General features: G+C 37.1%; 1 protein-coding gene across 10 annotated transcripts in view; it reads left to right on the top strand.

Moving 5' to 3' along the window:
- Positions 1 to 25,506, top strand: part of dcaf6 (ddb1 and cul4 associated factor 6) — a 33,665-nt gene that overhangs the window by 604 nt on the left and 7,555 nt on the right. Inside the window, exons 2-16 of one of the 10 annotated variants that reach the window (XM_079821683.1) lie at positions 3,829 to 3,890; positions 6,044 to 6,136; positions 7,261 to 7,446; positions 7,604 to 7,717; positions 9,231 to 9,366; positions 9,687 to 9,898; positions 14,357 to 14,450; positions 16,939 to 17,055; positions 17,918 to 18,295; positions 19,463 to 19,651; positions 21,334 to 21,393; positions 23,237 to 23,489; positions 24,427 to 24,533; positions 24,626 to 24,935; positions 25,124 to 25,165. In XM_079821683.1, the coding sequence (XP_079677809.1) occupies positions 3,829 to 3,890; positions 6,044 to 6,136; positions 7,261 to 7,446; positions 7,604 to 7,717; positions 9,231 to 9,366; positions 9,687 to 9,898; positions 14,357 to 14,450; positions 16,939 to 17,055; positions 17,918 to 18,295; positions 19,463 to 19,651; positions 21,334 to 21,393; positions 23,237 to 23,489; positions 24,427 to 24,533; positions 24,626 to 24,935; positions 25,124 to 25,165 (2,353 nt within the window). Of the gene's footprint in view, positions 1 to 3,828; positions 3,891 to 6,043; positions 6,137 to 7,260; positions 7,447 to 7,603; positions 7,718 to 9,230; positions 9,367 to 9,686; positions 9,899 to 14,356; positions 14,451 to 16,938; positions 17,056 to 17,917; positions 18,296 to 19,462; positions 19,652 to 21,333; positions 21,394 to 23,236; positions 23,490 to 24,426; positions 24,534 to 24,625; positions 24,960 to 25,123; positions 25,166 to 25,506 lie in introns of all 10 variants that reach the window. The other 9 variants (XM_079821681.1, XM_079821687.1, XM_079821686.1 and 6 more) reach the window with 9 other exon arrangements.

The following is a 25,506-nucleotide window of genomic DNA, read 5'->3' as shown; positions in this document are numbered from 1 at the left end:
ACCAGTGTTACTGTTAACATTTTGATTAAGAAAAAAAAAAAAAACCCCTGAAATGTCAAACTGATTCAATAGTATCTGGAAAGAGCACTGCCTTAGATTTTCAGATTTAAGGGGAAGTACTTGAATTGGCTACACCCCCCCCCCCCTAATTTAATTTAATTTTAAATGTTTACCCATTTTTAAATTATGCATTTCTCACAATTGCAGATTATATAAAAAATGAAACAGACCCCACAGAAATGGTTATAAACGTTGTTATTATTGTATAATGGTAGCATTGATTCATAAGTCCTTTGTTTATGTTCCAAAATATCTAGGAAAAAAATAATGTATATATGAACCATCTTTAAAAATGGCTTATAAAGTACCAAAAACGATTTTTCAAAAACAACTAATAACAATATAATTTAAGAAGCATAAGAAAAAGGATCTAGTGTCATGAAACATTAGATATTAGCAGGTTTGTTTTTACATTTTATGTATGCAAATGGGTGCCATTGTCAGCACAAGTCTTAATGTTATTGGAGGTAATCATAGTGTGAAGAGGTTGTAAGAATCCATCAAAACATGCAAAACACAATACTGCCACTGATTTGTTTTATTTGTTGATCGGTTATGTTTTTAATAACTTTAGACGTAATGTTTTTCTTTGTTACATTAGCAACCTTGTTGTTCCATTACATTTTCAAGGTTCTTGTATTGAATAACAGTACTAGCTTTTGATTTATGACACAAAACATGTATTGTTTTCTGGAATTATTTTCAGTGTTAGGTACAGACTGATATGGCTTGCAGGTATCTTTGGTTTATTGCCATATGTAGTTTAGCTCTTTTTATTTTTAGATAGAGAATCTATAGTATTGTGTTTTGCAGTGTTACTATATCAGGAGGATTGTAAAATGTTTCGAAAAAAGTTTGTAGTTTGCACAAATTTAAAATCTGTCATTTACTCACCCTCTTATTATTCAATACCTGTATTTTTTTTATTTTGTAAAACACAAAATGAGTTAAATCATGGAATGTCCATGCTGTACTTTTCCATACAATGAAAGTGAACAGGTACAGAGGCTGTTAAGGTCCAAAATGACAAAAAGCAACATAAAAAGTACCACAAACATATGATGTTTGCACTATTTTAGTCTTGTAAAGCCATATTATCGCCTTGTGTAAGGCTTTGGATTTGAAAGGAAATGGTCATGGACATTTTTGGTTGAACTTTCACTTTAGCTAGCGGAGCAAGAGGCATATTTTGAATACTTATTATAGAAATAAATAGGAATTGTGCTCATGGCTTGACAATGAAGAGAATCTGACATTATCTGACCTCTAAAAGTCATTTTATTTTACTTCACTGGTGAATTTGTAGCTCTGTTGTGTAGTCAGACATCCCCCTCTGCAATATTACACTTGAGCTGAGAGACCTGAGAGAAGTGTCAGCCAGTCTTGGCAGACTTCAAAGCAAGCTTATGTAATAGAATCCACCTAGTCTGACCCAAATATGTATTTTAGACAAGACCAGTTCAGCTCATTTCTTCTCTATGCCCTAAAAATGTGGATGTTAAATTCTGTTTGGTTAATGAACTGTGCCAATATGTTCAGTGTTTTGTGTCTGCGAGCTGCTTTGCTCTGGATCTCACATTCAGATAGTGATGATGATAGCATATCATTCAGAGTGTGCCGAATTTAGCTCTGCTCTTGTTCATGTTATAAAACCTGCCAACGCTAACGGTTAGAAACAAAGAACAGCCAAAAACAGAGTATCTCAGTTTCATGCATTTGTGAATGGAGCGAGAGTGGATTTAACCTACATCCCTACAAATCTTCACAAATTCAAGTCTACAAATTATAACCCAATTGAAAATACTGAGATTTAGCATTTTATAAGTGAATGGCAGCTTTTGCTTTATTTTGGCATGTGTGATCTGCCAGTATAGAGGTTGTACGGTCAATGCATAGAGCAATGTCATCTCAGGCTGCTGCTCTTCTCCAGGCTCACACCATTGAAAACGGTTGGCCTAAGTTTGGCACTTGCTATTTGTAGCTCCTTATTACACAGGCTGAAAATACAGCCATGGAAAGATCTGTCATTTACCAACCACACACAGATATCTGCTTGTCAGGAATTAAAACATGTAAATGTTGCAAGGTTTCTTAATGCAAGAAGTGCCAAGTGCGACTTGGTATTGTAGTTGTAGTGCACCAGCATTGTTGGCTCTAAACTACAGTATTTGCATGTCAAATAAATCGGAGGTATTTGATAAGAGATTAGACAAAAAACAAAACAACATCAACAAACCAAATCGGGGAGGCTGAAATTACCACATCAGTGTATGACAGGATGTTTTCCATCTTTGGACAGCGACTCAGCAAATGCAGGAGGTAACGTAATAGTGTTGTGGCATTTCTCCAAAGCAGTGAAGATATCAGCAGCCATTAACAATCATTCCAGCCTCCTCTTGCTCATAATATAGTTTCATAGACACTCCAGCTTAGAATTACAAAATAAATGGGCTTCCAACCTTAGATTATTGTGCATGTTATTCATACAAACATAAAGTAAACTGCCTCTGATTGTCTATAGCTAAGCTCAGTTTAAGAGTAAATGGGACATGCTGATCTTGATTAAACTGAAAAGTGTTTTGGCAATAGTGGTCAACTTCCAACTTTCAACCAAAAACTGTAAACACTGTGGTGCTATTAACACATTGCTGTTGTTTGTTTGAGAGTTTCAGAATTGGATCAACTTGCACTACCATTTTTCATTTATTTGATCAAATATGCAGTAAAAACAGAAATATTGTGACATAATATTATTAAAATAGAATTAAAGTATCATTTAAAATGTAAATGAATCGTATTGCAAAGATGAAACAGGCATTACTGTTACAACAGTCTTCAGTGTCACATGATCCTTTAGAAATCATTCTAATATGCTGAATTGCTGCTCAATACACATTTCTTATTATTATCAGTAGGCAGTCAGGTAAGTGTATAATGCCAATTACATAATCAATTCAAAGATAATCCATACATAACATCAATTTATCGGGCCGATATATTAAAGCCAATAAATAATGGATTATTTTCTTCAGCTGAGACACTTCAGGTGCGCACTGTTCGCCATGATGCCTTTGAATTGCTTGAATTATGATTGAAATCACTTTGAAAAGGAAAATACAGTTAAGTACAACAGCCATAACAACAGTCTGTCATATATGCTACATAAAATTATAATGAGAACATTATAATTGTGTGCTTGGCTTTTAATGGCGAGACTTTTGTTTTTGTAATCAGGCTCTCAAAAATGATATACAAATTTGGATCTATTGGCTAATATATCGGTTAGCGGCTTTGAAATATAAGGAATTATTGGTTATGGGTATCAGCCAAAATGTTCATATTGGTGCATCCCTGATTATCAGTGTTGAAAACAGAAATATTTTTGTGGAAACTGTGATGCATCATTTTTCAGGATTCGTTGATGAATAGGAAATTCAACAATATATTGTATAAATATTTTGTAACAACATAAAAGTCTTTAATGTCTCTTATAAACATTCTAGCTAAATAATATATTTCTTTACAAAATTCTGAGGATGGGGAGAAACCTGTTTGGAAACAGTCAATTGTGCACTTACATTTGGTGCTGCTAGTAGCACAGAAATTACAGCTTTAAAAGACTGAATTAAATGTGTATTGAATGTGGGACAGGTCAGCTGTATATCCTTGTGAATACTCTCTTGAGTGGTTTAACAGACAATGCAAATGAGTTTGTAAGTGAAAAGAGATGCCACAACTAAATTTTGTTTTTTTCCCTCTCTCCTGTAGGTAGAAGAGAGTTTGTGCAACGACTGAAGCTCGAAGCCGTTCTCAATGTGCATGATGGATGTGTAAGTCACTAAAGCCTTTGTTTCACCTGTACTCAAGGCTCCATTTGTGTCTGATGCTCTTGCCCCCCAGCAGTCTTTTTTTGTTGGCTAATTTCTTTCCTTGATAAATGTGCCTGTAGGAGAATGTGTCTGTCTGGGTTATTTAGTCTCAGGGGAATCTTTGTGCTTATATTGTGTGTGAGTGTTGTGTGTGTGTGTGTGTGTGTCTCTTTCTACCCACTTATCAGTGGCTCCTGTTCTTTATCTGTCAGTGATTTAAACTCAAAAGCTGATAGGCGCCAGACAGCCACCGGGGACGTCATTTTGTCAATTCTGCTTTACTGCTGGGACATGTACTCTATTTTAATTGCAAGTCTTGCAAGTGACAAACACTCCAATATATCCGTTAACAGGCTTTAAAAAGCTTGAAAAACCGAGTTGAAAAGGATTCTGTATTTTACTACAGTACAACTGAGTCTGATAGTGATAGTGAGGTGACCACTGTGAGAATTTGAGGCCTGATCATAGCCAGGAACAGAATGCAGCACTTTAATATGGTCTACCAAGGATTTTTCACAATAAGCAGATACAAGGCATCATGTTTGTAAAACCCCTGCTGTTAGATGCCATAACTACACCATCTGGCTGCAATGAGCATCTTTCTCAATTGACGGCCATTCAAAAAAAAATGCATCTTTGAATATATTATGTATTCTGACGAAATACACTACCATTCATAAGTTTTGGTTCGGTAAGTTCTTTTAAAGAAATGAATACTGTTATCCTGCTAATTAATATCCTGCAAAAAAGTAACAGTAAAGATACTTCTCTTTCAAATAAATGCTGTCCTTTAAAACTTTCTATTCGTCTAAGAATCCTGAAAAGGTTTATCATGATTTCCACAAAAACGTTAAGCAGCACAACTGTTTTCATGATGATTCTTGATCACCAAATCATCACATTAGAATGATTTCTGAAGGATCATGTGACACCGAAGACTGAAGTAATAATGCTGAAAATGTAGCTTTGCCATCACAGGAATAAATTACATTTTAAAATATATTAAAATAAAATACTTTTATTTAAAATTGTAATAATCTTTTACAGTTATGTTGTTTTTACTGTATTTTTGATCAAATAAATGCAGCTTTTTTTAATCAAAAACTATCCTGATCTAAGTCTAGCTCTCTCTTTGTTGGAACTAAATATTTCTCATAAATTAAAGAAAAATATGTGTTTGACCATAAACTACCCCATACGCATATCTAGTATTCTCCCTAAAAACAAACAACATAGAATTTTACAGATGCAGTTTATAAACAGTGTGTTTATTCCATTTGATCAGATGGCCTTTCTCTATGGCCTTCCTCTTTCACTCTTTTTGAACCGTGTCAGCTGATGTATAAAACCAGGACAAATGCACACTGTGCATTTTTAACTTCAAGAAGAGATAGATGTCTTTTATCACCTGACTTTGGGGTAACGTTTCAGGTTCTGTTCCAGCGTTGCCTCATTTAAAGCAGACTCTCCGCATTCCCTAATGACACAGTCCAGACTGCTTTCAACACTTGTTATTTTAACATGCAATGCATCTTACTACATCTAACACAATCTAATTCCATCTCCTCACTACACAAAGCAGAGCTGTAGAGTGAAAACGGAAGAGCAGAATGAGGGATAAATGCTTAATCCCTCCCAATGATGTTATTTTCGAAAGGCAGAGGTCAAAGGAAATGGACCCTCTGTGATGATGTTTGAGCTGCTCTAGAAAGGGGAGGAAAAGAGCGTATCAACCTTGAGTTAATGAAATATTGATTGCTTTCTCTTAAAGGCACAGGCAGCACACACTACCTCAGTCCATTTCAGCTCTAAAATGTTCAAGCAGGAATCTATATGATGGTTAAAATACCGGTGTTATCAGTGGAGCTCAGTAAATGATGTCAGCAGGTAGAAACTTAGTGGAATTCTTAAAAATTGTGTTCGAAAGAAGAAATTATATGGGTTTTTGTGTCAGTGATGAAAATGTTAATTTATGGTGAACTATTTCTTTAAATAAAATGGAGACTATGATAAATAGTGGCACAGTTTTTGCATCAGAAGAAATAAGCTTTTCTTTTTTAGAGCAGTCCCACGTTGGTGTATTCATATCAGGTTGTTTTTGTGTTTCTTCAAAGGTTAACACCATATCCTGGAATGAAACAGGAGAATACATCTTATCAGGTTCCGATGACACTAACTTGGTTATCACAAACCCTTACAACAGAAAGGTAAGTTAAAGACAAATCCGCTACAAATAAAACTGAATTTCACTTTTGTAATGCATGCCACTGTAGGCATTATATTAAAATATTGGATTATTTTGAATCGCTGGGAGTACGATCAGTACCATATTGGTTATCGGACTTATTTATCGGTAACACTTTACAATAAGGTCTCATTTGTTAACATTAGTTTAATGTATTAACTAACAAGAACTAACATTGAGGAGTACATTTGTTAGAGTATTTATTAATCGTCCCACTTTATATGGCCTTAACATCAAACAATGTACTTATTGTGTTCATATTGTATTGCAAAACACTTTTGCTGATATTGAGGTGGGATACGGGTTAAGTTAGGGACAGGTGTGGTGGTACGGGTAAGTTTAAGCGTAGGTTAAGGTGTAAGGGAAGAATCAACAGTGTAATTATAAATGTAACTACAGAAATTAAGTACATATGTAATTACATGCAGGTAGTTTTTAAAATGTAAGTACAATGTAAAAACATGTATGTATGTATGTATGTACACAATAAGTGCATTGTATCAAATGATTAATTAATATGTTAGTACATAGTAGTTAAGGCCACCTAATATAAAGTGGGTCCAATTAATCTTTGTTAATGTAAGTTAATAAAAAAGCAGTCGTTCATGGTAGTTCTCAGTGCATCAACTAATGTTAACAAATGCAACTTTTGATTTTAATAATGTATTGGTAAATGTTGAAATAAACATGAACTAAAATTAATGCTATAGAATGCTGTTAGTTCATGTTATCTAAAGTAGTTAACTAATATTTACTAATGAAAACCTATTGTAAAGTGTTGCCAGTTTAATGGGTTCAGTCGATATTGGATAAGATTTCATCTATTTTAGACAAAATACTTTTTAAAATATTATTTAGATCAAATTTTAATATCAGCCATTTATTAGTTATTGGCCATAACATGAAAATTGTTATTATCTGTTTTTGTATCAGCCAGAATTTTCCCAACAATCTAGGAAATTTGATGCGTTGAATGCTGATTTGACATTTTAAAATGTCAAAGCTTTCTTAGACCAAACCTGTGCTAAACAGTGCCATATTTGTTGACATTTTGTTCAATTAAAATTTTCGTACTTTTGTCTATAGGTCAAGACGACTATTCGTTCAGGACATCGGGCCAACATCTTCAGCGCAAAGTTCATGCCCCATACTAACGATCAACAGATTGTGTCCTGCTCAGGAGACGGCATCATTTTCTACACACACACAGAGAAGAGCCAAGAAATCAACAGACAGTGCCAGTTCACATGCCATTATGGCACTGCTTATGAGGTACAGGTGTTAAAGAGTGCAGAGAGAAGGAAATAAAATCCACAATGTGTGCTTCTGAGCGTTTCTCTGTGCCAGCAGTGTCTTTGTTTGTAGTCGATGTGTGGCGAGGTGGAGGTTGACGTCTCGCATAATTCTTTCTTTCTGTTTCTGTCTACAGATAATGACAGTGCCAAATGACCCCTATACCTTCTTGTCCTGTGGAGAAGACGGTACAGTGAGGTGGTTTGACTTGCGGATGAAGACGAGCTGCACAAAGGAGGACTGTAAAGATGTAAGAAGGCTTTGAACAAGTTGTAGATACATACATCACCAAATATACCCAAAGGCTCAGCATGTTTTTTCCTGGTAGTGCTCTGGGGAGGGGCTGCTGTACTGATCTGAGATCAGGCTCCCCTCCCACATCCCTCAATGTCACCATTCCAGCTGGTAAATAACACTGATGCAGTGCAGCACCTCTGATATATTTCTGAGGAAGCAGCCTCCAACCTCGATTTCTCAACCTACAGAGTGTGTGCTGTGAGGACGGTATTGGCCTGAGGGCATGATTGCTTTCTGTTGCTATCAGAAGGCATTTGTTTGTGAGGCTGAGACAACACATTGCTTGTTGTTTGGATCTCTGCTTGCGTTCTGCCAGTAGTAGAGCTTCAGCTGTCAAATAGCTTTAATATACATGTGAAGTTGGATTTTGAACCAATGAGATTTCTTTTGACTATATTACATACAATATATTTTACTTAAAAGGTGTGCTTGTACTATAATAATAATAATAAAATATTAAAACATAAAATAAAATAAATGCTATTTTGATTTTATATTTTATCTAATGCCATCAACTGCGAAGATACTGCAAGGTGTCTATTTTATACAATATTATACTGATGCAATAGCATTTATGCATGAAAAAAAAACTTTTTGGGCAACTGCATATACTTGCTGTGTACTGCTATACACTACCGTTCAAAATGTAGGGGTCAGTAATATTTTTTAAAATTAATAATAATAATTTTATTCAGCAAGGATGCATTAAATTGATTATAATGTTACAAAAGATTTCTACTTCAAATAAATGCTGTTCTATTCATCTTTATTCAGCCTTCAGTTTTCACCATCGATAATAATAAGAAATGTACCAAATCAGCATATTAGAATGATTTCTGAAGGATCATCTGAAACATAAGAAACGGAGTGATGACTGCTGAAAATTCAGCTTTGCCATCACAGTAATTAATTACATTTTAAAATATAAATATTAAAACAAAAAATGGGTGTTTTAAATGGTAATAATATTTCACAGTATTACTGTTGTTACTGTAGTTTTGATCAAGTAAATGCAGCCTTGGTGTGCTTAAGAGACTTGTTTTAAAAACATTTTTAAAAATGCCCTTTTGAATGTTAACCAACATTATTGATTATATTCCAAATTATCTCAGTCAATCAAACACACACACACACACACACACACACACACACACACACACACACACACACACACACACACACACACACACACACACACACACACACACACACACACACACACACACACACACACACACACACACACACACACACACACACACACACACACACTTCTATTTGCACTTTGTGATTGATTCACTAATGTTTATTTAATGATTTCCTGATAACCTGTATGCTGTGGTTTTCAAATGTTACATCCCACGTATATATTTTCTGTTCTATTTTACGTCATTCCCCACTTTCTCTCTCTCTCTCTCTCTCTCTCTCTCTCTCTCTCTCTCTCTCTGTCTGCTGTCCCTTATCAGGACATTTTGATTAATTGTCGGAGAGCCGCTACCTCAATATCCATTTGCCCCCTGGTCCCCTACTATCTTGCTGTGGGCTGTTCAGATAGCTCAGTGAGGATCTACGACAGAAGAATGCTGGGAACAAGAGCTACGGGTGAGAAATGGTTCATGTTCAACATTTCAGCCTTTTGTTCTTCTTTAAATCATGCTTATAGAGGAACAAATACCTACCACATGATTTCATGATCTTTTATATTTAGCATTAGGAGCCAGATTTGAATCTGTGACTGCAACGAGAGGTCTTGAACTCTCAGAACTCATTTGAAAACGATAGCTTATATTTTTAAGTTCTCCTAAAGATGATTCATATCCTCTGAATCACCGAAATTTAAGTTCCTCCTTCAGGCTAGAAACAAGCCTAGAGTTTTAAATTTTTCATCATGTTGTCCTATAAATGTTTTTCTGTTTGGCTAGGTAACTACATGGGCAGAGGGACGACCGGCATGTGTGTGCGTTTTGTCCCTGCCCACCTGTCCACCAAATCCTGCCGCGTCACCTCTCTGTGTTACAGTGAAGATGGGCAAGAAGTGCTGGTCAGTTACTCCTCTGACTACATCTACCTGTTTGACCCCAAAGATGACCAGGCCAGGGAGCTCAAGGGCCCTTCTGAAGAGCGGCGAGAAGAGGTAAGCTGATGTCAGCAGGATGTTCTTTAGCCATTTTCACACTAGAGCTTATGGTGAGCACCTGAGGTCATTTGTTTGAGAGAAGAGGTAATTTACTACATTTTAAAAACATTGACTGATCATTCAAAATGCTTTACATCATTTTGAAAGACCAAAAATGAAGGTATTTTGTCTGTTGCGTTTCCCTACTTCAGAAACACTCCCTCAGTACGGGACGCTAATAGGGATTAGAAGTGAAGAAGAAAAGTAGAGATTTAAAGCACCCTGTGGAAATGGGCAGAGAGAAAGATTTGAGTGAGAATTTGTGGAGAGAAACGATAGATTCCAAGTGCAGACCAGTGGAATAATTCATGGAAAATAATTAAATCGGATAAGAAGATCGCAAGAACACAGTGTCTCTTGTCTTTTTCACATTGTGAGAGCAGAACAAAAGGAAATACTTTAAAAACCCACACCACAGAGCTTGATTAGACTGAAACATATCTCTTGTGATATCAGTCACATTACAAATACCAAGCATTTCAGTATTTAAAAGTGACATGGTTAACTTGAGGTCTGTTATACGATTTAAAGACAACTTATACTTACATGTTTATCACTTTTAGCAGTGTTTTATGTAACTTCAAAGGGTTTCCTGTAAAATGACACCAACATTTTGAACTTAGACCACTGTATGTGTGTATGGGAAGCTTTTCAATTTGGATAGGCCAAATCCAGGCGGAAATCCCAAAAATGGTCCCACATTTTAAGAGGTTAAACAAAATCCCATTAAAAAAGCTCATTGACTTTGAGACGATGGAACTGGAAGTGCTAAAATGCTAACTCACTTCTGCGTTTTGGCCTACAAAGTGATGTCATACCCACACCACTATATAGTAAACCACAACGATACAACAATCGAATCAATTCCTGATGGACAAAATCAATTTCTTGTTCGAGAAGCCATTTAATTTGGAAGAAAAGACTATCGCAACTTACATTTCATCCCGATTTTAAACAAAAATTTTAAAATCAAATGTTTTCAAATTAATCAATTAAATTGTTGTTTGTAAAATCTTTATTCCTTATTAGATTTGTGTAATAACTTGTAATAGCCAGGACTATTTGGAATTGTGCAAGTGTGAACCTGTAGGGCTTTTTGTGCACAGTGCACATTGCGAACGAGCACATTACGAATTTAAAGTGAACTGGATTAGTATGTATGTATGTATGGACATACTAAACATACTAAACGTCACGACATACTAAACATACTAAATGTCACGCCTCTCTTCATCAGTTTGCACTGGCTGCCAATAGCCGCTCGCATCAAATTCAAGGCACTGGTGCTCGCCTACAAAGCAACCACGGGGTCTGCACCAATATACCCAAACTCACTTGTTCACACTTATGCACCCTCCAGAAGCTTGCGTTCTGCGAGTGAACAACGCCTCGTGGTGCCATCCCAAAGAGGCATAAAATCACTCTCACGGACCTTTTCCTGGACCGTTCCCATCTGGTGGAATGATCTCAATTCGACAAAGCCAACAAAGACTAGCACTTAACTATTCTATTCATTTTTCTGTTTGTTTGTTTATTCAAAAAAAAAAATATAATAATTGTATGTACTGTACTATGTGTACTCCGCGAGATTAACTTAGACTTGTTACAAAACTTGCATGCTGTTGCTGTTGCCCCTTGTTTGCTTAGTTGCTTCTATTGCTCTCCTCATTTGTAAGTCGCTTTGGATAAAAGCGTCTGCTAAATGATTATATGTAAATGTAAATGTGAAAGCATGAGACCCCTGCACCCTCTCAGTACGTGCACTTGACTGCAGACACTGAAGCATTCAGACTATATATTTTGTAATCAAATCGCAACCTCTTGCCATTTATTAATCGCACAAGACCAAATCACACTTTCAATTTTAATTCTATGAGATGTGCAGCCCTAATGAAAATGGAGCCAGACATCTGAAAGTCAAGAGCGACTGGTCTGGGGGCAAGTGTGAGCAGTTAGTCTGTTCTTGCCCAAGGCGAAAACTAAATAAGGACTTCTGAAGTTCCCTGCGCTCTTGTCTCATGCACTCTGTGTAATCCTCAGCAGTATTATGCTTCAGTGATGCAGTTTGAAATGAGTTTTTTAGAGAAGTGTCAGAGAGGATGTATCAAAAGACGTTGCTGCTTTGGTTTAGGATGTGGATCACTGCTTACTGCACTGCTGAGAGACATTCCCCTGTTAAGACTGGTTCTGACCAAGGAATGAAAATATGGAATAGGGATCTTTATATCTTAAAAACCATATTAATGGTTTAAGTAAATTATTTTGCGAGTGAAATTGTACAGTTTTCAGTATCATTTCTTTATTTAACGCTTAATGAGGAAATAAATGACTGAGGGCACCTTTAAGGGAATGAAATGGCAAAAGAAGTTAGACAGGCTTTGTGATTGTTATACCATGTACTAACCAGGCTTGATGCAACACGTTTCCAGGAACAAGTAATTTCTCTGTCACAATGTTTAGATTTTTTCGCAACCAGAAAAGACAATCGAGGCCAATCAGCCAGAAGCATAACGTCCATTCCGATGTGCTCCTGAATTTTTCTCTTATGCTCACTGAGGCTACATTTTATAGATCAATAGTAAAATAAACCAGTAATATTGTGAAATATTATTACAATATACAATAACGGTTGTCTATTTTAATATTATTTAAAATGCAATTTATACTTATGATTGAAAGCTGAATTTTCACCATCATTACTCCAGTCTTCAGTGACGTATGATCATTCAGAAATCATGCTGGTTTGGTAAACATTATTAATCGCTATACTATTCTATTAATCAAGTCTCTTTGATCTAAACTGCCAGTGTACAGACTTGTCTTGTGTTGGGATAGTAGTGGTGAAATGTGCTGGGTCACCGCTCCAGTGCCTTCAGCTGTCGTACGGTGTGATCAGCTGTGTCCGGATCCCCCGCGATCACATTCCTTTCCAAATAGAGGTGCAGAAACACGCAGAGCTCCACTGCTGAGACAGAAATAGGCACCTAGTGCACAATGACTGCCAGAGAGAGTGAAGGAGCTCCTATTGACTTCAATAAATCTTTGCTACAACAAAAAGATTTTACTCAATTGATCTATCAGTGAATGTGGAGCTAGTGCGGTGTCCAATTTTTTAGGGATTTACATTTGAAATATAATGTGCCTTGTAACTGAGCCATTCTGCAAGTTTTACTCAAAATAAACAGCACTTTGCATTAAACCACAAGCACCTTGACAGTCTGCATGTGTCCTCTCCAGCCTCTTAACCAAGTAAAAAAATAATAGCTCATTTTATCCCTTCATGTGAAGTGGGGAGAAGCTGCAGTGCTCATTATTACATTATTTTTAGGAAGAATGCATTGGTCTCTGATGTGCTCTGTTTAGTCTAATGTGGCTATGTTAGAGCTGGTGCTTGTCTTGTTAATGCACCCGGACACCCAAAATAGAGTGTCCTGACAGACTGAGATGGTAAAAGAATGAGAGTGAGGCAGTACGAAAGGTGGCCTCAATAGTTTATCCCATCACCATCTCAAAGTCTTTAACGTTTTCAGACCACGGACCCCTTGTTGGATACAGAGATCTGTTCACATTGTATCAAATTTAGTGTTGAATTTTAAAGGGATAGTTCACCCCAAAATAAAGTCATAATTTACTTACTTTCTTTTGTGGAACAGAAAGTCATACAATGAAAATCAGACATATCCAATGTTGTGTGTACCCCACTGACTTTAAAAAAATCTTCTTTTGGTTTGGAACGATATGAAGGTGAATGAATAATGACAGCATTTCATTTGTTTTGGTGAATTACCTCCTTTATGGCTAGTATATAAAAGCATGTATTAATATGTTTACAAACTTTATGATACAGCTAAAGCCATTAAAATAATCAATATTTATGTACAGAGTCAGTCCATTTTAATTGTACTACATTGTAATGTTGGTGAAACAAAGAAACGTTACTTTAACTTCTTATTTTGACTTTTGATTGAAGTGAACTTAAAGGGATAGTTCACCCAAAAATAAAAAATTCTGTCATCATTTACTCACCCTCAAGTTGTTCTAGACCTGTATACATTTATTTGTTCTGCTGTACACAAAGGAAGATATTTGGAAGAATGTTTGTAACCAAGCAGATCTCGGCCCCCATTGACTACCATAGTATTTTTCCCCCCTACTATGGTAGTCAATGGGGGGGCCGAGATCTGCTTGGTAATTGAAAACCATGATGATGTTCTGTTTCACTTTGTAGGGTAGGGCATCTAAACCCTCCTTTAACATTATTAGACCTGCTCTCATATAAATGTTTGTCGGTCATAATTCCTGCAAACGTGCCAGTCTAGATAAGTGATGTCAAGGCTCGGGGTGGAGAGTGTTATTTTTAGGGTGTCTGAGAGGTTTTGACTGTGATTGACAGCTCGTTGATGTGTGTTCCCACAGCTGAGGCAGCCACCGGTGAAGCGCTTGCGTCTGAGAGGGGACTGGTCAGACACGGGACCGCGCGCTCGGCCTGAGAGCGAGAGGGAGCGTGATGGTAAGATAAGAACATGCAGGCATGCCCTATCGATGTCACAAATACTGAAAGCTGCATTTACTCTTGGCATTAACTTGGGATCACCGTGATCCAAACAAGCAGGTCGGATCATCAGCCAATCAGGACATGGCGCGTTTACATTCGTTCACATCAAGTGGCCTCTGTATTTGGATAACTGATTGGATTTCTGTTTCCTACACAATATTTAAATTAGGTCTGTAATACGACTGTAATAGAAAACAAGTTTCGCTTTAGCCTCTATCAATGGCAGTGCCCATATAGCACAGGATTTTGGGGATTTATTCATCAATAAATCTCAAATAGGGTACTTACTTAATCTACCAGTTTAAATTTCCCAACATTAATCTTGTATGATGAAACAAAGAAAAATGTTCTTTCAACGCATTCCATGATTGAAAAGAGAGTGTGCAAACATTTATATTGGCTACTGTATGTGTAACATGCAGAAAACTTCAGAATTTTTATTAAAGAAATACAACAACACAATAAACAACACATCAAAAAGCCTTAATTAGAACTAAACAAGGGTAGGCTATACAACACATATGATTTATTGATAAACTACAAGTGAAAATGGTACAAATTAAACGATGCTTGCATTGCTTTCATTCACTTACTTTACTTTCTGATATGATCTCCAGTATTAGATCAAATTAACTGAAGTTTTTAAATGAAGAAATATTTCCAAAGTTGATTATTCAAAAATAACTGGGTCGATAATGTTAAACGAGTCATATAATCCGGGTTTAAATCCGTGCAATGCATATATTGTAAGCAGAAATGGGAGATTATTTATAATTAACATGCTGAAACAATAAAAACATATAACATTACAAATAAAATTCATAGTGTATTCCGATTATTCCTCTGGCAGTGAGTAACTTGAGCAGCGTGCAGCTCTTCATTTAGATCTCACGACTGAGTACACCAGCAGAGCTGACAATGACCTCATTCAGATAATGTTGCATCATGTAAGTCTAAATAAACAGTTTTAAATATTGACGTTTAATGTCAAGTTGAAATAAGTTTGAAAAACTGTGTCCGTCTATTATTTTCCGACAGCCTTCAAGTTCAGAGAGAGTGGGCATGGATTTATATGATGTCGACCTTTGAATGCAGATACAATGTTAGATTGCGTTTACATTACACTACACTGAGATCACAATGCGTCCTTACTACCTCTGGACCAAGACCCACTGATTGGATAACATTGCGATTAGAAACACGTTTACACTTGTCTTTTCAATGTGTATATGGACAATATCTGGATACAGGTTGCATGTTAATGCCAAGTGTAAACGCAGCCTGAGTACGGATGGTACATATACACAGGCAAATAAACACAAAGAGCTCTTTTTACAAACATACAAATGGGGTGACTAATGCTTCAGATTAATGCACCAGGAATGGATCTTCAGATATGTGTTTTTATATCAGAAATCACAAATTGATGATTGATTCAGCTGTGGAGGCAAACATACATTTTTTAGGGTTGTGAATTTTAGCTAGCAAGGGTTGAAATATTACATTTCTTCATGTAATAATTTCGTAAGACATCCCTCACCATATTTAATAGCTATAAGCCCCTTGCTGATGGCTTTTTGTGGTGATTTGTAGTCAAGCGTTGTAAATTATACCACTATAATCACCAAAAACCGTTCTAATAGTTGATCAAAATGTCATAGTTAGTAAAATAGTGTTTTTATTTTATTTTCAGATCAGTTCTTTTTTTTAAATTTATGGTATTTTGGACTGACAGACGTTGTATAAAGCAGTATATTTTATATGAGAATCAGCATATCCTAGTCACACCACATCAATAAAAAAAGTCTCTGAAAAGTGTAACCAGTCCCGCTCCATGCCAATATGCTTTTTGTAGTACTTTGTTGTAAAGTGCTTTAAATTACACTTCTGTAATCATCAAAAACAGAATTTATTTTTAAATATCATAGTTAATTCAAAATATTGTTATTGTGTTATTATTATTATTATATTTCTTCTTTGAAATGTTACAGCCTTGAAGCCTCAAAACCATCGTTCGTTGCTGAAGAGTGTCTCAGAGCAGAAACTCCTCTGCTATTCCTGATTTACCACATCTCATTTGCACATCCACTTCATCTCCAGCTGTCTCCTCTATGAACAGCACTATTATCCGCACTGGCATTCTCCTCCATTATTTTTAACAGTCTGAAGCCCTCAGTCTCCAGTGTCTTTCAATAAGTTTTTAATCTCTCTCAGTACCTCTGACTAAGAATATCAACAACACTGAGTCTGTCTAAGGGGAGCTTGTTAGCTTTTCACTGAGATTTAGTCCAAAGACTGCTTCACTTCACTACTTCCCAATGTATTGCAGCGAGCTCTTGAAGCGAACAGCAGGCTTCCAGTGCTTCTACTTTCTGTGAGTGGAAAGATTTGAGGTTTTGATCTGGTTTGATATTGATTATGAAGAGATATGTCGTCTTTGCAGGAGAGCAGAGTCCAAATGTATCGCTCATGCAGAGGATGTCGGACATGTTGTCACGCTGGTTCGAAGAGGCCAGCGAGGCCCAGAGCAGCAGAGCACGTCCGCAAACTCGACCAAGAGGTATAACAGCTCAGGTCCACAATGCATTGAACTCTATGGAGACAATTTCAACTTTGATCCTATTTGTCATTTAACATTAACCACTGAATGGTGTGTTGAATCATGTGTCACAAAGGGTGTAAAGTCTGTAATTAAGGGTGCGTTCACACTTGTCATGTTTGGTTCGATTAAAACGAACCCTGGTGCGATTGCTCGGTTAGTGCGGTTCATTTGAACATATGTGAACGCTGCCATCCGAACCCTGGTGCGCACAAACAAGCGGGCCGAGACCGCTAAAAAGATGGGTCTAAAACAGGACTTGATGTCACAAGATGCAACGCTACAAGTCAGCTGATTTGACGAAGCGGAAAGATCGGTGTATCCAAAATGAGTAGAGGGCAAACGTGGAGCAACGAGGAGGTAAAGTGCCTCATCAATATATGCAGATCTTCATTTCTGCATACAACGGAGGAAATCCTGGTGCTGTTTTGAATGTTTTGAACATTTTATGAGCTCTTCATGAGTTCTCAGCTGGTAAAAATAAAATAATTTGTACACGCATAAAATTATCGCGTTTAATCCAGCACACAGCATTGTTTTGAATGTTCGGTAAGCAAGCTCCGTCGCAAAATATACTTCATAAAAGCTGACCAATCAGGTTGTGACCGTATCCCTATGCCTTTGGTTCGGTAACTTTAGGTTCGCTGTTAAAAATGCCAGTGTGAACGCAAAGCGGACCAGGACTATATGTTTTGTTTTTTGGTCCGGACCAAACGAACCGATCTACAAGTGTGAACACACCCTAAATGTCCTCTACTTTAAAAAAAAAAAATCTAAATTTACTCTGAAAAGTTAAGCTTGATGTTTGATGATTTGACTCCAGGTACAGCGGCTCGACCAGAGGGGCCATTTGCGACCTCAGAGGCACAGAGTCAGGCACAGGGGCCCGCTGAGGTGTCAGCTGAAGGAGCGATGGTGGTGGAGACGCCTGCCCCTGATGCTCTACTTACACCTGCTGCTCCTACTGCACCAGCAGAGCCTCTCCCCAAGTCTGTCTCCTCCTCTTCCTCCTCGGGCTCCTCCTCCACTGTGACAGCTCCTCCCCCGTCTAGCTCATCCTCCATGGAGAGCGCTACATCCTCCTCTCTCCTCTCCTCCCCAGACACAGAGCAGAAGAGCCAGGGTGAGGTTACGCCCACTCCCTCGGCCACACCCACTCCTTCAGCCACACCCACCCCATCTAGAGAGGCAGCTTTATCTGGTAAGATGGCACAATTGACAAAACGGTTACTTTTTTACATTGCGTTTATCATTTATATATTATGAGACAATGCGCATGTTTACATGCACATAAATTGCCATTTTAAAGTCATTATTTAGATTTTATTTAGCTTTTATTCTGAAAAATATATTTACATTTTCTATAGCTATTAAAATATTCCTACATATGGACAGTCAACAGTTTGGTGTCAGTAAGATTTTCTGTTGAAAATGTACATTAAAGACATTTATAATGTTACAAAAGATGTCAATTTCAATTAAATGCTAAACTTTCTATTCATCATGGTGAAAAAAAAGGATCATGGTTTCCACAAAAATTAAGAGTTATTTGTAATCATATTTCACAATACATTTTTTAGCCTTGGTGAGAATGAGACCTCTTTCAAAAGCACTAAAAATGTACAGACCCCAAACTTTTAAACTGTGTAGTATATTGTTTCATGCTAATTTCTTTAATGCTTTGGCGGAAAAAAACACAAATGTGTTTCTTCGATGGTTTGAATTTTTTTTTTTTTTTTTTCATGAAGCTCCCTAAATTACTTTAGACTTTGGCATAATCAGAATTTTCATGTGCATGTAAATGCAGTCATTGAATCTCTGCTCCATAAAGATGATGAAAGACTTTCTAGTCAAATTCATCTCATTCAGTTTATACAATAGGTCCATTTATCAGCTTTCAATCATCCAACTCTAATGCACTTCCTTTTTGAAGGCCTTTGTGTTTACTGACTTGTTGTCCTCAGGTGGGGTTCTTTCTTGAACATTGAGTGCCATTAGGGCCTGCATCAACAATCACACAAACAGAAGCAGGATGAAACATGTAGTTGTGTCTTTTGCCTTCTTTTATTTATGGAATGATAAATCCTAATTGCCCATGGTATCATTGCAGGCATTTTGATGTGTGCGTTTCCATTCATGACCATAGAACATGTGTGGACTTGTGAGTTTAAAGAACTTTTTTTTAGCGGCGGGTGATGAAACCCAGCAGTCTTGTCTGTCATCAGTCAGCCTACAGCTTCAATCTTTAATTTGCACTTTTTCCCAACATTCCTCCTTATCTATGATTTGCCTCTCTTCTTTTTCCCCATCCCATCAATTTTTTTCCCATCCTGCTCTTCTCTCTCTCCCTCTGATCCCACATTGTCAGAATATGGTCCTCACCGGCTGCCGGTAAGTTTAGTGTGTAGACGTTTGCAGAGACTGCTTCTCTTGTCCGACCCCCCTGGACAGGGCAGACGAACAATCCCTTCTATACCCGTGACCTCCAGACCAGAGAGTTCAGCCCAACAGGCTGCTGCTGCTGCTGCTGCTGCTTCTGAAGCAGGCCCTCCTGCAGGTTACCATCCCCTCATAGCCTGCATCCCCGCTCTCCTTTAACCTCCTGACCCGTCTGGCTGCCTGTCTCATGGCTTTCCTGATTTGTTGCTGCACCTCTGGCTATCGAGTGTGTTCCTCTTCCTCTGCCACACTGACGCGCACCCATCTAACTGCTGGTCATTCGCACTTACATTCACCAACAGCAGAGCTCTGTTTCAAAACCAAGTAACGTCTTTAAGCATCACAGATGCACACCCAATGCAAAAGCTGCCCCTTTGTTTTGGCCAAAATCTTATACAGGATCACAACCACCGGAGACATTTGGAGGTGGTTTTGATTTGTAAGACATTTTGATTGTAATGCTAAGTGTTCAAAAGTTTGTGGTTGGTTAGATTTTTCACACACAAAAAAAATCTATTTATTTGATCAAAATGTAGTAAAAATTGTAATGTTGTGAAATATTATTGGGAATTTAAAATAAATGTTTTCCATTTTAATATATTTTAAAATGTAATTTATTCCTGTGATGACAGCTGAATTTTCAGCATCATTACTCCAGTCTTTAGTATCACATGATCCTTCAGAGATCATTCTAATGTGCTGATTTGCTGCATTATCGATTATTTTTTTCAGGATGCCTCGATTAATAGAAAATTATTTTTTTCGAAATTCTATTTTTTTGTGACATTATAAATGTCTAAATGTCCTTTTTGATCAATTTAATGCATCCTTGCTGAATTTTTGCAGTGCCTGTGTAGATGGTAGACAGTGAGGTAACTTACTAGATTTTGAGCAGAGGTCAGATGTCAAACGTATGTGTATGCCATCTGTTGATTAATTCATTTGGAATGCAACCACATTGGAGTTGGTTGGTGCTATTTGCCTTTTTTTTTCTTAATTTGTTTTTCTCCAACTTAAACTTTCAACACTGATACACATTTATCTTGTTCTTTTTAAACCTCTTGTTCTTCTGCAATATTCCACAAAATACTTCTCCATACCTTCAGTGATATGTGATGCATTCAATTATTGTAGACAAATATGAAATGGTTAGAGGCAAACTGAGCATATTTGTTGTCTATGAAGCCAGGCACTTCAGGAATAGTTCATTTTATTTGATAGGCCTACTGTGCGCTATGTATTTTGTGGCATAAAGAATTGCGCTATTTGCTTAACAACATCCTGACACATCACATCTTGCTTTTCACAAACCTATAACAAAAATGAACGACTTCTGGTTGCTTTGTAGCTGCAAGTCACGTAGTTCAAGTGTGAACCTAGGTCTGGCATCTGAATGAACTTTTCTGCCACCATCATCCTCAACCCCTGAACTACGGATTGCTGTGTGACTTGTTTATTCTGCTTGAAAGTGAATACTGCATTAAAGAAGGCTGTGCATCAGTTTGTTCTTCATAAACTGTGCTCCTTTGTTTGCTCATCTCCTGGATGCTATTTCAAGTTTTTTTTTTAAGGAACAACCTACCCAATCTTTAACCCTTGGCTTTGTGTCTTTAACTCAGAATTAAGCCTCTTAGACTCCTCTTTACAGAGTTTGTGGCTTTTGAGTTTGTTGTGGGAAGGTTTTTTTTTTTTAATCCTGCCTGCGCTGCAGTGTTTCCTGAGGATTTAGGTCTGCACTTGTGTGTTTGTACTGGCTCTGTTATTGTTTCAGTTTTTCAGTACGTCTTATTTTTGTTTCAGATTCTCCCTCATCTGTGGTAAACAAACAGCTCGGATCCATGACTCTGGATGAGGAGCAGGGTGCGTCCTTTCCTCTTTTTCCTTCCCTTTTCTTGATTTTTCTTTCACTCCCTTGCGCCTGAGCTCCCTGTGCATCTGTGATTGGAGCTGTCTTTGTTCTCACTCATCTTAAGAAGACTCTGCAGATATGCCTTTCAGTGAACAGAGAAACTTCAGAAAGATACAGAGGCTTTCTGTGAAGCATCATCAGTTAATGGACATACGCTTAAGTCAATAATTCTCACGATTGTCTTTTTCTCCCCTTCTTTGGGGCCAAGTTCATGTAAATCTCATCTTTCAAATAATGTCCTGTACAGAGGGACATGATTATTTGTTTCTCACTCTTTAGTTAATGAGTTCACCCTCCGTGAGACTGATGTGGGCTTGCAACATCAGAATTTATCTTAAAGGAGTCATATCACGAGATTTTCTTTTTTGTGCTATAAAAACATTCTTGAAATTCCAGAATTCCAGAACTTCCTTCCTGGTTTAAAATTGTACTTGTTGAAACTCAGCTAGAAAAATGCCTTGTTCTGAAATGTCATATTAACAATATTAAGAAATTACCTTCCACATTTACACTACCATTCAAAAGTTTGGGGTCTGTAGGATTTTCTGTAATGTTTTTGAAAGAAGTCTCTTATGCTCATCAAGGTTGCATTTATTTGATTGTAAAAACGGTAATATTGTGAAATAATATTACAATTCAAAATAACTGTTTTCTTTTTGAATATATTTTAAGATGTATTATGATATATTTTCAGTCTTCAGTGTCACATGATCCTTCAGAATCAATGTTTGGTTTTACATTATCTTAGGTTTAATAAAAAGTTCAAAAGCATTTATTTGAAATATAAATATTTTATAACATAAATTGATCAAATGTCAGTAAATACATTTAATACATTCTTACTGAATAAAAGTGGTAATTTCTCAAAACGTACACAAACTTTTGAACGGTAGTGTACGTCAACAACACGCATGCAATGGTGCAGGCCTCTTGGTGAAGTAATAAGGAAGGAGTTTTTGCATTTGTTTTTGAATTATAATATTTTGAATTATATTTATTTATTGTCCTTGACTAACATTTATCAATGGAAAAAAATATTGTATGATAGGACTCCTTTAAAATGATCTTGTTATTCTGCTTTGGAATATGGAGTGTTTCCTAGGAACTGAGGAGAAACAGATTTTGGAGATATTTCCTCTTTATGGCAGACCTCTTTACTCCTTGTCCAAACTGGTGTCTGCACACATTCCTCTTCAGAACGAGATCTGCTTGTTGTTTGCTTACTTTCAGTTTCATTGTACTAAATCTCTTTGCTTTGAGTTAACTGCTTGCAGTTGTTGAACTTTAACAAACTATAATCTAATTCTTTAGAGCATGAAGTCTATGTATGCAGCTCACTTTCCCACATATATTTTGTATATATGTGTACTACAGGTTTGCAGCAAAGACAAATCCCTTTTTTTTTTGAGACTCCGCTAGATATCCACACGATACAAAACAAACAGTGAAATTTCACGATTCTCAGTAGCACAGCTAAAATGAAAATGCTGTTACTATCCTTTATTTAAAAAGTTAAGTATTCATGTAAATATTAACAAATAAAAAAAATTCTCAGTGAAATCTGGGCATCTGAAGCTGCCACCTGTGTGTACTGAATTGTGTTGTTTCTCAGTATTACCGATACTGTGAAAGCTTGTACCACTGGAGCTGTACTTTTGACAGCTACTCACAAACTCATAATCACTAACTAATATTTCAGAACAGCTGCATCATTAGCTGTAGTTATAACGAATGTAGCACACTTTCTGAAAGCTCAGTTTTACATCCCTTGTGTTTCCTCTGTCTTCTTTCCAGGAGGTGCAGAAGCAGCAGGACATGTAATCAGTGATCAGACTACAGGTATCAGTAAAGCTTCCCCAGAGACTACAGAAACCGTGCCATCCACATCAACGCCTTCACTTGGCACCAGCTCTGGTAACAGCAGTGGGAGCGGCAGCACTCCTCCAGGGCCTGGGCGGACAGGCACGGCAGAACCGGTCCTTAGTCTGCATTACAGCACTGAGGGCACCACCACTAGCACCATCAAACTGGACTTCACGGATGAGTGGTGAGCAGCCAGAGAATCAGCCTTGACCTCTGGAAAAAAAAAATAGTATATAGTTATTTAAAAAAAAAAAAAAAAATAGTGCACCAAAAAGTAATGCCAAGACATGTCTTTCTGTTACGTTGTTCAAACAACAAACATACAATGCAACTTGTGTGATCCGATTCACAAGCAAGAAATGAGTGAGGAACTGGTTATTTTAATGAATCACTCATAAAGGCTCACAAATTCACAATATATTTTGAATCAGTCTGATAAATCTTTCACTGAATGAACTCCTTGAGCCTGCAAGAGTGGTTACTGAATCAACATGTGACTCATCTACTGAAGTACAAGTCATTACTTTCACTCATATTCTAAATGAAGCTTTGTGTACTTGCAAACATTTTTATCTGTTCATGCATTTCCTGAGAATCGATAGTGTTTTTATTGTTAACTAAAATTAAGACGAAATAAAATAAAACAAATATTAGATTGAAAAAAAAGAAGCTGAAGTACTAAAATGTATATAACTAAAATAAAAATATAATATAATAAAATAAATAAATAGTTATTTAAAACTAAAACTATTAAAATAGTTTTTTTTTGTCTAAAGTATTAAAATTACTAAACCTAAAACTATTTAAATTAAAGATAAAAAGAAATATAAAAAACAAACGGAAAAAAAAAGACAAAAGCACATTACAAAATTACTGAAACGTAAAAATAAAAGCTAATTCAAAATGTTAATAAATACTATAATAGTATATAAATAATACTTTGGACACTCGTATTTCTCAAGCCAGATGTGAAATATGCATATAAAACCAGTTCACAAAGACCCATTCCTATGAATTGAACCCATTCCTTCCTCCTTTTGTTAATTATCGGTATGTAATTTTTAAGAATAGCCTTTCTTTGTAAGAACAGATGACTAACTTTTGTCGGTGTCTGTGCACAGGAGCAGTCCGGCGTCCAGTGCCAAAGGCAGCAGTGGAGGACATAAGCCTGGGGAGGTAGTTGAGAGCCAGACCAAAGAGGAGCCTATGGGACAAACCTCAGAGCAGAGTGAGTCAACAACCACATGCCAAATGCTACAGAAGTTGTTTAGGTTGTGTGGCTCATCTTAACTTGTCTAACTAACTCTGTCACACAACCAGGGTCAAGCCCACCCTCAGAGAGTCAACCCACAACGGACGGGGCGCAAACTGCAGACAGTGGCAATGAAAAGCCCTCCATCAGTTCTCAAAACAGCACGCCACCGGCGGCACCACCTGAGGGCCTGTCTACTGAAGACACAGCTCGTCCCAGCGCACCCTGTCCCTCGGAGGAGCTCCAGGCTGCTGGTTCAGAGGACTGCAGGAGGAGCGAGACCGCAGGAACGGGCGGTCAGGGTTCGACTCAACCCTCCCGAAATAATCAGGACTCTGATGACAGCGATGACGACCCCATCCTTATCCCTTCAGCCAGGTACAGAGGAGGTCAGGGACAGAGGTATGGACTCTCGTCATGTCAAGATGTATTATAATGACGCAAATCATCTCGTGTGTAGGCAAATGTTATGACAGGCGGGAAGTCCCATAAAACATGAGCATGTTTGTGTTAAACAGTGTTTATCTTTTGGACAGTCGTAAGTAAAACTCTACTCTTCTCATTAGATTTAATTTCAGAGGATCAGCTGTAGGTGATAGGATGATAAGGTACTGTGATGTTTCTAAGATGGCCACTAATATAATCTAATTGCAAGGAGTGCAGAATTGATTTACTTTTCATTAACCTGACATTTATATTGTGTGGCTGTGTAAAATGTTATTCACTATATAATGTATGTAATGTAGTATTTCTGCCTGAGACTGTACAAAATGTGTCAGTAATGGCCCATTGGTTAGTTACTAACCAAGCAAATTCATTTCATGCATGAATTTATAAGTTACCTTAGGTATAATTGTTTGGAATTTAAAAACTGCATTCAGATTTCGACAAAAACAAGCAAAAAATGTAACCAAAGCTGTATTTATTTGATCAAAAATACAGTAAAAAC

Source organism: Gobio gobio (genome assembly GCF_949357685.1).
Source record: "Gobio gobio genome assembly, chromosome: 7".
NCBI lineage: Eukaryota > Metazoa > Chordata > Actinopteri > Cypriniformes > Gobionidae > Gobio > Gobio gobio.
The sequence above is the reverse complement of the archived record's forward strand: the minus strand, read 5'-3'. Positions and strand labels throughout refer to the sequence as shown.